Here is a 14757-nt window from a genome sequence, read left to right as displayed (position 1 = left end):
AAATCTCTTTTGTGCATGCAAACTGTGTGTAAATGAATTCGGTCATTTGCTCATGCACAAAAGATGATAATGTTTAGTCTCCTGTCAAATTTTGACCTTAAATATTGCACATCTTCCTCTCGCAAAACTCTTGTTAACTTTGACAAGATTTTTGCCTAAATCAGTGCTGTGTGATTCAGCACAAAATCTTTTTTGTGTGACTTGTACTGTTCAATGCCCCCACTTACCAATAAGATTTACCACTTACCAATGCCAGGAGTTTGCACAGATGAATGCCTTTCACATTTCCACTCGCCTCTGCCGTTACCAGTGCAGATGCACTGAAGCAGGTTTCCTCGGTTATCCTTCTTGCTCCAGGTATCTCCAATTCTGTATGAAGTCTTGGTATCCTGATCATTGCACCTATCTGCAAAGGAAAGGAAACATTTATAACAAAGGAAGCAAGGCTTAGTTTTTCCTATATTTAGCAGCATGCCCATCACAAAAGGAAAGATACTGGGTCCTTTGTTGATATTCCATGATTAATCTTCCACAGTACAGTTCGTCTTCCACTACCAAGCTCCATCACCCCTACCAAGGTAGCCATATGCTTTCAAGCCCTGACTCTATTGCAGAAAGGAACATGCTGGGAAGCCATTCTAAAACATTGGATGAAATCCTGGTCCCATGGAAGTCAATGGCAAAACTCCCATTGATTTCAATGGTAAAAGATTTCACGCAGTGATTTTAAACATTCTTTCGGATAGCACGTTTTTGCTCCCAGTGTGGACAAGGCAGAATGTGAAACCGACTCCTGGGTTACTGCCCGCTCTTGCTAATAGTTTTCAAAACCATTTTAAGCACCTTGTTCCTTGTGGGGAAAACCCTGCTAAGCTGAAACCCGTTATAATGTTGTTTAATTCTAAACAGTTTCTGAGAATGGGCATTGCATGCTGTAGACAGGGCCCAGTTGAACCTCATGGACCTATTTCACATGAACTAAATCCTGTTTGATAGGCAATATCTTTGGGTCAAATTCTTCACCCAGAAATATGCAATATGAATCCTGTCTTTAAATAATCTACCACCCGTGATGAATTGAGCAAATAGGTTCAAATGATAGCATAATAAACTATGTCTAGCTGCACGCAGAGCCACATGGATTAACTCATTCTACTTCCATTCCAGCATTTTACCCTCACATGCAACGGCAACTCGATACAATGACTCACGTTTACTCATGGGTCAAAAACGCTTTCATCTACTCTATGAACAACTGTGGAATGAGGTACACACCACTTCAGATTGCCATTGAGCTAGGGTACATTGGGTCAAAAACTAACATGTGGCAAACACATTAACAAACCACAGAAGATAAAATGACACAGGGCTGTGTCTATACCAAGAAAGTGGTAAGTGGCTACAGGGCTGATAATGTATTTATATGTACACCTCTACCCCAATATAACGCGACCCGATATAACACGAATTCGGATATAACGCGGTAAAGCAGTGCTCCGGGGGGGCGGGGCTGCGCACTCGGGTGGATCAAAGCAAGTTCGATGAATTGATTACATGAATGAGGAAAAGTAAAATAGATGTTTAAAATTGGTCTAGTTTTAATAATCTGAGTTATTAAAAGAAGAAGCATAAATAAGGTTGGGATGTGTGTGGTGGGGAAAGATGAAATTTTTAATCACCCAGTGTGCTTTAAGAAGGAAACTCTTTTGAAAAGATTGCTATCATATATGTCCTGCTTTGAGCAGGGGGTTGGACTAGATGACCTCCTGAGGTCCCTTCCAACCCTGATAGTCTATGATTCTATGATTCTATAATGCGGTTTCACCTATAATGCAGTAAGTTTTGGCTCCAGAGGACAGCGTTATATCGAGGTAGAGGTGTATATGAAAATGTGGACATTTGCCCTCAGAAGATCAGGTGTCTCAGGATGGGCACCCAAGAATTTAGGCACCCAAATCACTAGTTACTTTGGAAAATCTTGGCCATAATACTTATATTTTATCCACACATCAGTACTTACACTACTACGTGGGCCACAACTATCATTTTATACTTAGACAATGTATTTATCTATGTGATTACATTTTGGAAGCAAAACCCATTATTGGGGGGAAAAAATGAATAGGTTGCAATTTGCTATAGCGTTCAACAATAGACTCCAGAACTGTGAGATGAAAGCAGGGAGCATTGATTATAGTAACTTCGAAGCTTGCACATAACATGTTCCCCTTCTGCTTTGTCCTTTCCCATTTGACAGTTAATTATTTCCCCCCCATGTGTTTTCAAACAGAGTTGAAATGGTGAAGGCTGGTTTTGTTTCATAGCTTATTTCTTGACTACCTCTCTCCAGAACTTTGACTTTAATCCCAAACCTCTGAGTTTTAGTTCTTTACATTTCTACTGTTTATATTAGCAAAAAGCTATTAGCTTTATATCTCAAGGCAACTGGGCATGAGGCCATTTAAAGGCTACAGAGAAAGATCTCAAAACCCGCATAACAAAGGTACAAGAGACCTGGTCAAATTACCTTGGGGCAGATGTACAGCTGGTACAAACTGTCATAGCTCCACAATGGAGCTTGTTTTACAGTACAGTCATACTAAAAGAGAAGGTAATAAGCAGAAGTAACTTGTAAAGGCCCCCATCTACATTTTACAGGCCAATCCAGGGGGATATTTTGCAACAATGTAGTTGCACTGGTGCAAAGTTGGAGTGGAAAAGTGATGTGCTAGTGTTAAAAGATCTTTGCACAACTGCAAAGTATTTACACTAAAGGTTCACACCATTACCAAAATCCTCAGTGTAGACAAAGCATTAGACTAAACAATCATTGGTTTGGCTTTCGGATGGACTAGACGATGTTAAAAAATGACAAACCCTGCATTTTTAGAGCTCTGCAGGAATTTTTGGATTTGTTAATAATACCAGAATCTCAAGCAAGATAAACTAGGGGACAATTTCCCTTTAAAAGCACCTTCTCTCTCCACGGGGGCAATTCTAGGCCAAACTGTGTAAGGTCTGTAACTCGGCACAATGCCATTGACTTCCTGCGGGATATGTGGAGTGTAAATCAGTGCATAATTTGATCCACTAGAGCCATTTAGCCTAGAGGAATATTTCCCCAAAAATGGCTGTATAAAGCACAGCATGGACCCAACAACATAGCTTTCTGTGCAGGTGATAAGTGGCTAACTCCACAATGTATCCACAAGGAGGTACGGGATTTCAGAACAGGATATGGCAAATGCCATTGGCAAATTTTTGCTTGTGACCCATTCTTATGTTACAGTTTGATCTGGTCACCCCATACAATTTGTTTTGGTGAAATCCAATATACCACCTACTTCTCCATGCAATATCAAGCACACCACACACTTGAAGGTGTCTTCCTTTTTCTTTGTCTTACTTTAAGTGTCTTAGCTGGCGCATTCTGGGCCCCAAAGAAAGGATAAGAAAAGACATCATTTTAGAACCTGAGCTTCAGCAGAATTAAGTGCACCTGCCATTCTGCGTAGCGTTAGTACGTTGGCAAGAGAAATTGATACGTACTCCTGGAGGTACAGGTGATATGTCCATTGCCTTCGCCTAAGCAAGTGCAGTCCACCATCATCCAGCCTTGGTAGGGCTTCTCCCAGGTCTCTCCAACAACATAGGATGTCCCAGCAGTGTTATCATAGCATCTCTCAGCTGTGGGAATGGAGGAAGACAGGGTTTTCTCGTTTGTTTTAAATATTTCTAAAAGCCAGGGGTTCTCATCCTGGGGATGGCAACCCCTTGGGAGGCACAAACAGGTGTCAGGGGGTCATGACCCCCTTTGCCTTCCCATATTGGTAGATCGGAGGAGGCTGCCAGAAAAAAAAAAAAGTTCTAGACACTGCCACTGCTCCAGGCTAAGTTAGAGCAGGCTGAAGGCCTGAATCAGTTCAAATTAGCATCCTGTGTTTTAATATAGGATTCTTTAATGACATCTGTTAAATACTTCTGAAGCCTGATCTCTCAAAGAAATATGCCAAAACCACTACATACCTAGTGGTTTGCAGGTCCATTCCCCTTTCCCGTTGCCCAGACACACACATTCTAACATGTAGCCACCTGTCTCGTGTGGTCTACGCCAGGTATCGCCAATCTTATAGGACTGACCCCCTTCATGGCACCGATCTGTGGCAAACAGAAAATAGTTTAGTCATCACCTAGTTGAGAATTAGGCCTGTGTATATTCACTGTAGAACAGCAAACAATCCAATCCCGTCATTTAAACAGCATCCTCTTCAGGCATCCCAAGTCAACGTGATATGAACTTTTAGTGAAGATAAATGCTAAGAGGAAAAGAGTTACTGTCAGGGAATCTGGGCCTGCAGCAGAGCTAATCTTCAGGCAGCCTCATCGGTACAGCTGGCCTGCAGCAGGCTGCCTGATTGGCCATGCTGCCTGATTGGCTGCAGGCACCAGCAGACCGGTTCTTAAACCAGCAGCCAGGGCCGGCTCCAGGCACCAATGCAGCAAGCTGGTGCTTGGGGAGGCCCATGGAAGGGAGTGGCACGTCCGGGTCTTCGGCAGCAGGTCCCTCATTCCCCCTTGGAGGGAAGGACCCGCTGCCAAAGTGCCGCCGAAGCAGCGGTGGTAGAAGTGCTGACTGCAGCTTTTTCTTGCTTTTTTTTTCGCCACTTAGGGCGGCAAAAACGCCAGAGCCAGCCCTGCCAGCAGCAGCAATTTACTGGCTGTTTGATGCTCATGCTCACCACTGTTTCTACTCCTACCTTATCTTGGGCCTCTGCCTTGAATCCCTCCTTGCCTTCTACCCTGCTTGCTCCAATTCCTGCCGTCTGGTTTGACTTGGCCCTTGCCTCCTGACTCTCACTTGACACTTGGCTCTGGTATCCGGTTCCCACCCTCCAGTTTGACCCTTGGCTTTAGCTGCTGACTCCGGCTCCTATCCTAGTCCTTGGGGCCCGATGCCTGCTCTACCCACAAAGCTAGACCACTCTCCTTCCAGTTGGCTGACAATTATTATCAAAGGAAGGAGTTTCCTGGAATGTCAAAGAAAGAGTTCCAAATAGAAGAGTCGTTGACGCTTTCTGAAGTTCCTCAGTCACCCACAGCACTCAGGTGAGACTTTGGTGTTTCATCAAAAAAATTTTTTTTTTTTTTTCTTCAGGAAAACATCTTTTTTTTAAATGAATTTATTAGGTTTTTTGGTGGGAAATTGCTAAAGAAAAGAAATTCAATTTTTTTCCAATTTCAAATCGCATTTTTCATTTTGTTTTAGTTTACAATTTTTTGTTTTATTTCAGTTTTTAAAAACCAAACCAAAACTTTCTCTTCAAGTTTAATTGAAATGAAAACTTCGGCGTCAAATCAAAACAAACTTTCATTTCATTTAGACATTCCCACAAAAGTTTAAAAATTTCAAATAAATTGTTGTTCACAACTTTTAAAGAAACTGGTTTTTCAACTGGCTCGACTTAGACCTGTTGAATTGCCAAGAACCAGGAGACCCAAGAGCGCTAACCAGAATTTAGAAAACAAGGAGATCTGAAGGGGCTGGACCTTACAGTTGGATATTATGATATTAATCCAGCTAAATCTAAAATTCAATGCGCTGACATACTATAGGCCGATTCAAAGACCTGCATGGCAGTGTTATGATCAGATGGATTTGTAATAAATACATTTTGGATCCACTAGTTAGCACAGATCCATTTGCCGAAAGAACAGCAAGTGGAGTATTGCAAGGGCTGAGTCTGAATGGATAAGGATCATAGCACTGATCAAGATTCAGAGGCACCTGACCTTGGTCTAATTCTTAAAATGACCAAACAATCTGAGCAGTAGCAGTGATATGACACCTGATTCAAAGCCAACTGCAGTCGGGGGAGTCTTTCCACTGCCTTCAGTGGGCTTTGGCTCAAATCCATGAAGAGGAAATGGAAGTCACAGCTTAACAATCATTTAACATCTTGAACCGGAAATCTCCCGTTTCTGATTCTGGGCCAAACTCAGCCGTGTCCAGTGCAACTCCACTGAATGCAAGGCAGAACTTAGCCCCTCGGCCTTTGCAGGATTTCCTTCCATCCAATACTGAGAGTTCATGTCTGATGTCTTGTGGGAAGTATGCAGCGCTGCATGTTGCAAATCAAACCAAACCAGCTGTTGTGTTAAAGATGCAATAAAGCTGTGATTCTCAAAGACAGCATAGGGACTGGGAAATCTAAGCCCAAATGTACTGATAGAGTGCTCTTCATCTACGGTAGCAGAAACTGTTTTGCAGACAGAGTCTAAATCAGGAGCTAAAGAGAAGTGGTTAGCAGGTGACTTAAAGAGTGACCCAACAACTCAAAGGAAAGGAGTTCCAGATAGCGAGGCAACAAAATGAAAGGGTGAGAAGAGAGCAGGGGGGGGGGGATGGTGAGGAAGCCAAGACAGGAGAAGCAGAATGGGTAAGAAGCATGTTGGGAATGGTCTGAGAGATCACAATCTCCAGCACATAGGCTCTCAGAGTGGGTGTCGCTACAGAGGCCACATTAAGGGACAGATACTCAGCTGGTGTAAATCAGCACAAATCTATTGATGTCATTGAAGCTATGCTGGTTTTCACCAGCTGAGGATTTGGCCTTCATTCTCTGCAGTGAGTAAACACTGTTCCACTAGAGTTGCCATCAAGATCCAATGCATCTCTGATAGCTGTAATAAGCATGCAGCAGCTGAAATACTTTATACTGGACCTATTGGAAGGGCACTAACACACGTATCGCACTATTTTTAACATGTCGTCGATTGGAACATTTGCTCTTTAAAGCCCAATCCTGCCAGCCTTGCTCAGACAAATAATTTCATTGACTTCCATGGGACCACTCATGCGAAGAGGATGAGCTTTTTCAATGGAAAGATTCCAATTGACTTCAGTGGGCTTTGCATCAGTCCGCATACTCCTAAGCAATAAGCAAATCTGCATTGCACTTGGGGTTGTCAGGTCAACCTCTCTGGAAAATGCACAACACTGAAGAGCAATGGCTCAAGCGATATCTTTGTTACATACTTGCAATGGTGCAGCTAATTCGCCCACGTCCAGCCCCGACGCAGGTACAATCCCAGATCATGGAGTCTTTGGGGCGCTCGTAAGTCTCCCCTACCCGATAGGTAGATCCAGTGTATTTGTCAAAGCAAGTTTCTTCAGCTGAGGGGAAAATAAAGTCCATGTGATGATGAATTAAGGTGCAGGCTGTAGCATTCAAATTGCAAGAACACAAACCACATACACTCCTATTCCCCTTCCTCCCTCACCACTGTTTTTCCTTGTGCAGGAAAATTCAGATGTGTCTAGTTTTCTCTGAAGAATAACAGTCACATATTAGTGTGGCAGCATGAAAGTCAGCAGAGTGGAATTCATGCAAGCACAAGGCCCCCTACCCAACTGCAAACCAGCTGATTTGTGCTGCGCCAGCAACAAAAGACAGCCATAAACCATCTCATCAATTAAGATAGGTTTATGGCTGCTTGGCATCACCAGAGCAGCCCAACACAGCCTGAGCAAACCAGTGAATACAGCCCAGTAAATAAAGTTCAGTTTGATTATCCAAATGTCCCTGTTACCCCAAACAGGGTCACATCCCCCAACATCTGTTACATTTAAAAATCCCCCTGTTATCCAAAACCTCAATTTTATCCAAATTTATTCCGTGTCTCCCTATGACACTTAGATAGTTGAGATCAAAATAATCATAAATCGGAATAAGAATAATTACTCCAACCTTACACCCAACTATGGGACACTCATATGCAAGTTAGAAGGATTGTGAAACAAGTTGCAAATGAAAGTCAACTTTTAAAATGTTTTTAAAAACTGTTTGACAGCATTAGGCTATGAAGTGCATATTAACAGTCACAGACCATACAATCAGATAAAAAGTTTAGAGAAGTCAGAGCTGAAAAGTTGGGCTCCAGATCTGTTGTGTACTCTGCAATTGTTAGGGATTTCAAATCTAGGGCCAGGGCAGATCATTATAGAGATGAGGCAAAGTTCAGATTCAGATCCACACTTCAGGCTGAGTGTTATCTGGACCCAGGGTTCCGATTGCAGGCCCATGTCTAATGAAGACTACCTCTTAAAATCTCAGGCCAGATCCCCAGTGTAAATGAACGTAAATCCATTATTGACTCTCACGCCCATTAACATGAGCTAAGAATCTGATCTGTGGTCTATACGTTTTTTTAATGCTTATTTTAATTGGCCTCACAACCCATTTTTCATTCATCATGACTCCCACCAACTTACGTTCAGGCTTGCTTTCGCAGTTAAAGCCTCTGCTTCCCCCATAGCAGGTACAGATGAGCATGTTTCCCAGGTATATGCGTTCCCATTGTTGGTTTATCTGATAATATCTCCCATTATCATAACAGCCCTCTGAAAAAGAAAGAAGTCTTGGGTTACATTAGCCTCCTTCAACCACAGCGCTCCAAACAAAAGTCAAAAAGGAGAGTTAAATCATGTGTGGACTATACATTAGGTCCTGATGCTGCATTCTTTGCATATGCAAAACTCCCACTGAGACAATGGGAGTTTGGGACACACAGAGAAAGCAAGATCAGGCACCTGAATGTCAATCCACACCACATTAGATACTGCAGTACTGCACAGGAGTTTAGAGAGACTTTAGTCTTAAAGGTGCCATAGGACCCTCTGTTGCTTTTTACAGATTCAGACTAACACGGCTACCCCTCTGATATTTGAAACAAAGAGTTATCAGATTCAGAATCTCATCTGGGGCCTGATCCAAAGCTCCATTCAATTCAATGGAAAGACTGCCGCTGACTTCAGTGGGGGCTTTGGATATGTTCCAGCCACTGTAGGATTGTTTCCCAGGTTTACATTTACAAGTGTTTTGTCCAGGTCAGTTCCAAGTGTGCCAAGCAGCAGGGCTTCCGCCACATCCCTTGAGAGATCATTTCACAGCCTGATAAATCTCAGTGCCAGGAAGTTTTTCCCTGATGCAGCCTCAAGTTCCCCAGACGCTTTCAAAGGTGACAACTGCAATTGTTCCAGCAAACACCTCCCAAATTGTGTTTGCAGAAAGAGTGTTTTAGTGTTTTGTTTTAAGGTTATTTTTAATTACATGTAATAATAAAACTATTGTTTTCTTAACTAAGGGCTCTAATGAAAACCATATACCCAGAACTGAAACATGAAAATAGCAGCTGTTTAGTTCAAATAAAAGTTTGGCATCTACATTTCATCAACTAAACCAGATCCCATTACACTATACTTCTGCCTTAATGACAAAAAACCACAGGGGCAGATTATGCTATTCTTACTGGAGTAGTACCACTGGGGCTGAGAATCAACTGCATAAAGAAGGGTGGCAGAATTTACCCCACTTGGGCTGGAGCCGTGGTGCATCAGAGTGTAACATCCAGACATTCAAAGGCAAACAGAAAACTTTCCCCAAGCTCACTAAGTGCATCGCCCGCGAGTCCCTCGCTCGCTCTAGGCAGTGCTTGTTGCAGCGTGGAGCTAAAATCTGACCCAGCTACTGGAACAACTGGGATCACTTTGGATCTCCATTTATCACAGAATTCGCTATGCACAAAAAGCACCTACATACCCAGGGCTGCAGCCTGCGGGGGGGGAGATTTTGGCTTGGTTTCTAAAGTCCACTACTGGACACACACACACCCCACCTCCCCAGCATCTGTGGCAGTGTCCCTGTTCCCCCCCCCCTTTGCGGTGGATCTGTGCCCCCCAGATACTCACGTTTATTCTGGCTGCTTGGGACCTGCGGCTGGACTATTTGTTGGCTCTGCCTCCTGGTTTTGCCCGTCTTGGGTTGCGAGCTTTGCACCCCTGTCCCCAGGCACAAGGCAACCAGCAACAGCAGCAGGCTGCCGGGCATCTTCAAAGGCTGGAGAGGGAAAAACGGCACTAGGGAGAGAAGCGGGCTTGTGGCTCTTCACGCTGCAAGCCCAAGGCAAACAACTTTCATGGGGCTCGTCCTTGCACTCCTGCCTGGCTCCTTCTCCTCCTCCAGCCTGCGAGCGAGCAGCAGACGGCTGGCTCAACGGGGTTTATATAGGCCCCTGCTCCGGGGACCCCCCGGCAGGGCTCGCCACAGAGAGAGAGGGGGGAGGAGGATCCCCACCGGGACACCCCTTTGCCGCTCTGATTGGTCCAGGCTCCTGGCTGACGTCATGGGGGTGTGCCTCCAGCCACGGACAAAAGATGCCGCTTGCAGGAGCGGCAGCTCAAGCGCATGGGACGGGCGAGAGTTTCTCTAACTTCCCCTGAAACTTGGCTAAGCCTGTGGCGGGGGCAGGCTCAGGGCCCGGGTCCTGGCTCTCAGCTTTGCAAAGCCGAGGATGCTGAGAAATGAGAGCTGGGGAAGACCTGGAAAGTCAAATCATAGATCCCCCTCCCGAGGGGCCAGTGCAGGGCTATTCGTTCCCTTCGGTGTATTGAGAGGCTGGGAGTTAATAGTGAAAATCAGCCCAAAGGAAAAATCAGTCTTTATTTAAAAAAAAAAAAAAATACTGTATACACTGAAAGCACCCACATCATTTTTGGCAGCCTTGAAACTCGTTCACAAAAGGCACTAGAAACACCAAAAAAACTCTCATACTGTACTCCCTGCAAGCTTATCCATAGGGGAACTGAGACATTAAACATTTAGTACAGTGGTTCTCACACTTTTGTATTGGTGACCCCTTTCACATAGCAAGCCTCTGAGTGTGACCCCCCCTCATAAATATACAAAAATGTGTTTTTAATTTAACACCATTATAAATTCTGGTGGAAAAGTGGGGTTTGATGTGGAGGCTGACACCTCCCCATGTAATAACCTCACGACCCCCCGAGGGGTCCCCGACCCCCAGTTTGAGAACCCCCGATTTAGTACAAAGGAAACATTGCTCTGCACATCACTAGAAACTAGCAATAAATATAAACAACAACAAAATCGGGGGGGGGACAACACGAAATTAGAAACCCTAAGTGTAGTTCTTGATTCCTTATCTAGTCCAGTGTTAATGACTCAAGGCAAAGGTCTTTCATCACTTCCCTTTGCAATTGTGTTGGCCTTTTAAACCCTTTGTTCACAAGCAAATCTGACAATCCATATTTTGGTGGGTTTTTGGGGGAGGGGAGAGGGGATTCTAAAATGTTTGCCTACTTTTTTCATCCCATCTTTATTTATCTCTGACCCAAGGGTTGAGATTCACTTTTGACTACTGGACAAGAACTATTTTTATATGGTTTTCTAACATCCAAATCCCAAACCTGGCAGCATTGGAGAGCTATGGGGGGTGGGGGGGGGGAGAGAAACAATAAAGATACATCTTTTAACTCCCTTGAAATAAATGAAACAATGAAAATAAAATTCTCTGGAATAATAAATATTTTGCTAACAAAAAGGCTGAGCCTCTTAGATAGAAGAGTTTGTCAGAGGTGTGAATCTTAACTGCTGAACTTAAGTTTGGTTGCCAGATGTTAGAATTATTTTAAATTCCCCCAGTCTTCTATATCCTTGTCAGGACCTTGAGGGTCTCTTCTTTTCTTTTGCTTCACAGCCATCCTCCAACCTAAAAATCTTGCTTTGTGGCCACGATTCTCTTCACCAATGGGAACTAGACAGAACTTCACTTGTGCCACTCCTCAAACAGCTGGGGAAATTACTGCAGATCAAATCACTCCATGCCGTCTTCCCCAGAGTGCTTCTTAACAGCCCCTGGTGAGCAAGGTCCAGGAGCCAGCAGTCACACGTGGATCTCCTGCATGGTAGTGGGAAGGTCACATAGCCACCATTGTAATGGTACTTAGTAATTCCTTCCGCTCAGCCATTGCTAACATTGAAAGTTTACTAGTGCTGGGGGCTTGAGCAATGCGGTTTTGTTCTTAAATCCATTTCATCTGCTGGAAGCCCTGGGCAGGAGAACTGTGGGTGTTTTGAGGAGCTGAAAAATCCACCCCCCCAAAGCCAGAATACAGGGATGCAGTACAACCTCCCTCACCCTACAGCTTGTAGGCTGGAGCACTTGACACTGCCCCATGTGCAGCCGGTGTTGTTGTGATGTGTTTAGGGTCACGGGATCCATGCCAACATGGTTATGTTAGCCTGCCCCTGACTAGCCACCTTCTCTGATGGTCTACACGAGACCCTCATGTGTGGCCATTCCACTTGCAGCCCATGATGATGAGCAAGGCTTCCAATAACAGTTTTGCCATTATTTCTTAATTACCAAGGCCCAGATGCACAAAGATATTTAGATGCCTAACTCCCATTGAAATCAATCACAGTTAGGTGCCTAAATATCCTTGAGGATCTGGGCCCAAATGCCTTGGGAGCAACTGCTGCATGTCGTGAGCATTCTTAGCAGAGGAATAATTAACTCAACAAGCTGGATTGGTTCCTGATCTATTAGGTCAGTTCATCTGACATGCATGGATGCTAAATGCCACATGCTGCCCTCAGTTCGTTTGCTAAATTCTCAGTGAGATTTCTGCAGGAAGATCAAGTGTAATGCAAGGTAGAGGTCAAATTCCATGTACAACAACTCCTTACTGAGTTATTTGTAAAAAGAGCAGGAGTACTTGTGGCATCTTAGAGACTAACAAATTTATTTGAGCGTAAGCTTTCATGGGCTAAAACCCACTTCATTGGATGCATGCAGTTTTATTATGCTATTTGCAGGAATGCGTCCAGACCCCAGTCAGAATCAGGGCCCAATTGTACTAACTATGATACCGGAGACAGCATCATTAAGGGATGAGCTTCCCAGACAGAGTGTCTGGGCCAGGTGCTGTGAAGCTCTTGTGGTCATGCACAGCAAGTTGGAACCAGACACAGAATAAAGCAGAGCTCTTGCAAGCACATTAAGCACTGAATGATCACTGAACACCATACTAGGCAATGGATAGACACATCATAAGCTGTTGATAAACTTTCTGCACTGGGAAATCAGCTCATTTGTAAACCTCCTGACTTTGGCATTTAAAATATATTTGCATTCTTCTGCACAGCGACACTCTACTCAACCATTACCATGATGTCTTACCTGCTTGTAAGTTACAGGAGGCAGAAACTGGACCTGTCAAGCAAGGTAGGTGGGTAAGACGGGGGGAGCTCATCCCTGAAATGGTAAATTGTAATCCATCCCAGTTTTAATGGTTTAGATCTAAACTATTTTGAGTGATTAAGGATATACTTCTACACAGTACATTCGCCAAACTGCTGTAGCCATATCAAGGGATGGGGATTGTCTCCTTTAAGAGGCACAAATAATCATAAACTGGTAAACACCCAATTCTTTTATGCTGCAAACAGGAATTGATTTTTAAAAAAATGTGTCTCCATAGTTGAGACCTTGTTTAATGAATGTCATCCCAGAATGCATTTGTATTGCTGATTTGGAATCCCCTGATGAAAGAGATTATGGGAGAGCACTGCTGGGACATGATGCTATTGAATAATGATTATGTTATTAGGAAAATGAACTTTTCCTACACCCATTTGGAAAGGATCACATGGCTGAACTGTCCGCAAATCAGAAAACAAATCTGTCAATTTAGGAAATATACATATGTATTGGGATATCACGTAGTACAGTAGCACCTGGGGACCCAATCAAGCATCAGGATGCCCTTGTGCCAGGCGCTGTTTAGACAGATAACAAAAGACACTTCTGCCAGCTCCACCTAGTTTAAAGTTAGGGTGATTAATCTGGGGAGACTGAAAACGTCTCTTTTAAGCAGCTTGGAAGTTTTTAGAAGACTTTCCTCTCCAGGGGTTTGCAATGATGATGGCATCAGCAGTAAGGGTGGTAAAGGAGATTTTAATCACAGAAGATTGGTCTTGCCAAGAGCTGCTAATAAATTCACAACAATGGAATGGAGGGTGTGTGTGTGTGTGTGATTTCCTGAGTCATTTCAGAGATATGGGGTCTTAGGGTGCAGAAAGATTAAAATAGCCAGGTGGGAAACTTCTGTTCAAAAGCATAAGAGTTAAGGATGATGGAGGTTCTGAGGATATAAGGACAAGTAGTAGACAGAGGTAGGGGACAACGAACGGGTGTATTGTTATTAACAACTATTTGTATTGTGGTAGAACCTAGGAGCCCTAGTCACAGACCAGGACTCCATGGTGTGAGGAGCTGTACAAAGACAGAACAAGAAGGTAGTCCCGGCCCAGAGAGCGCAATCTCAGTAAAGGACAATCATTTCCGTGTGGTAGCACTTACAATGGGCTAGGCACCTTCCAAACACTCAAAAACGACCCCTGCTCCAAGGGGCTCACAATCTCAGGTGGTCCAAGCCATCTAGAATCACTGTCAAGAGCATGTCAGGAGTGGGTGCTTAAGATTAGTTTGAAAAATGTGAGTACACTGTACATGGAGGCAAGCCCCTCAGCCACTGTAAATCAGCTTAGACTCCTTGAAGGCAAGAGAGTGATGCTGATTTGCATCAGCCACAGATGTGGCCTGAAACCAACCCAGCATCTGAAAACAGAACTGGAAATACAGTGCTAGCAAGTGGGTGTCTTCATGACTAATGCCTTGCCACAATATTACATTTACAAATAGAGAGAAAAATGTACAGTTCTCTCATACAGAACCATTAGCTGGAAGGTCACAGAATGAAACCAACTGGTAATTTGCCATGGTGCTTAAATTAGCTGTTTATTTAGCCATCACATTATTCCCAATCTGGGCTGATATTTAGTCATACATAAGCATCTCATTTCCACAAGGTTCACTCAAGGAAATAGCTCAGCA

General features: G+C 43.8%; 1 protein-coding gene across 5 annotated transcripts in view; it reads right to left on the bottom strand.

The window, feature by feature from the left end:
• FN1 (fibronectin 1) overlaps positions 1 to 10026 on the bottom strand; it is a 70025-nt gene extending 59999 nt beyond the window's left edge. For all 5 annotated transcript variants that reach the window (XM_054044707.1, XM_054044710.1, XM_054044708.1 and 2 more), the window contains exons 1-6: positions 9749 to 10026; positions 8273 to 8401; positions 7037 to 7174; positions 4027 to 4158; positions 3550 to 3687; positions 248 to 406 (exon numbers count right to left, since the gene is read on the bottom strand). In XM_054044707.1, coding sequence (XP_053900682.1) covers positions 248 to 406; positions 3550 to 3687; positions 4027 to 4158; positions 7037 to 7174; positions 8273 to 8401; positions 9749 to 9887 — 835 coding nt within the window. In that variant the 5' untranslated portion in view covers positions 9888 to 10026. The remainder of the gene's footprint in view (positions 1 to 247; positions 407 to 3549; positions 3688 to 4026; positions 4159 to 7036; positions 7175 to 8272; positions 8402 to 9748) is intronic.
• Between the last annotated feature and the right edge of the window lie 4731 nt (positions 10027 to 14757).

Source organism: Malaclemys terrapin, chromosome 11, assembly GCF_027887155.1.
Source record: "Malaclemys terrapin pileata isolate rMalTer1 chromosome 11, rMalTer1.hap1, whole genome shotgun sequence".
Lineage (NCBI taxonomy): Eukaryota > Metazoa > Chordata > Testudines > Emydidae > Malaclemys > Malaclemys terrapin.
The sequence above is the reverse complement of the archived record's forward strand: the minus strand, read 5'-3'. Positions and strand labels throughout refer to the sequence as shown.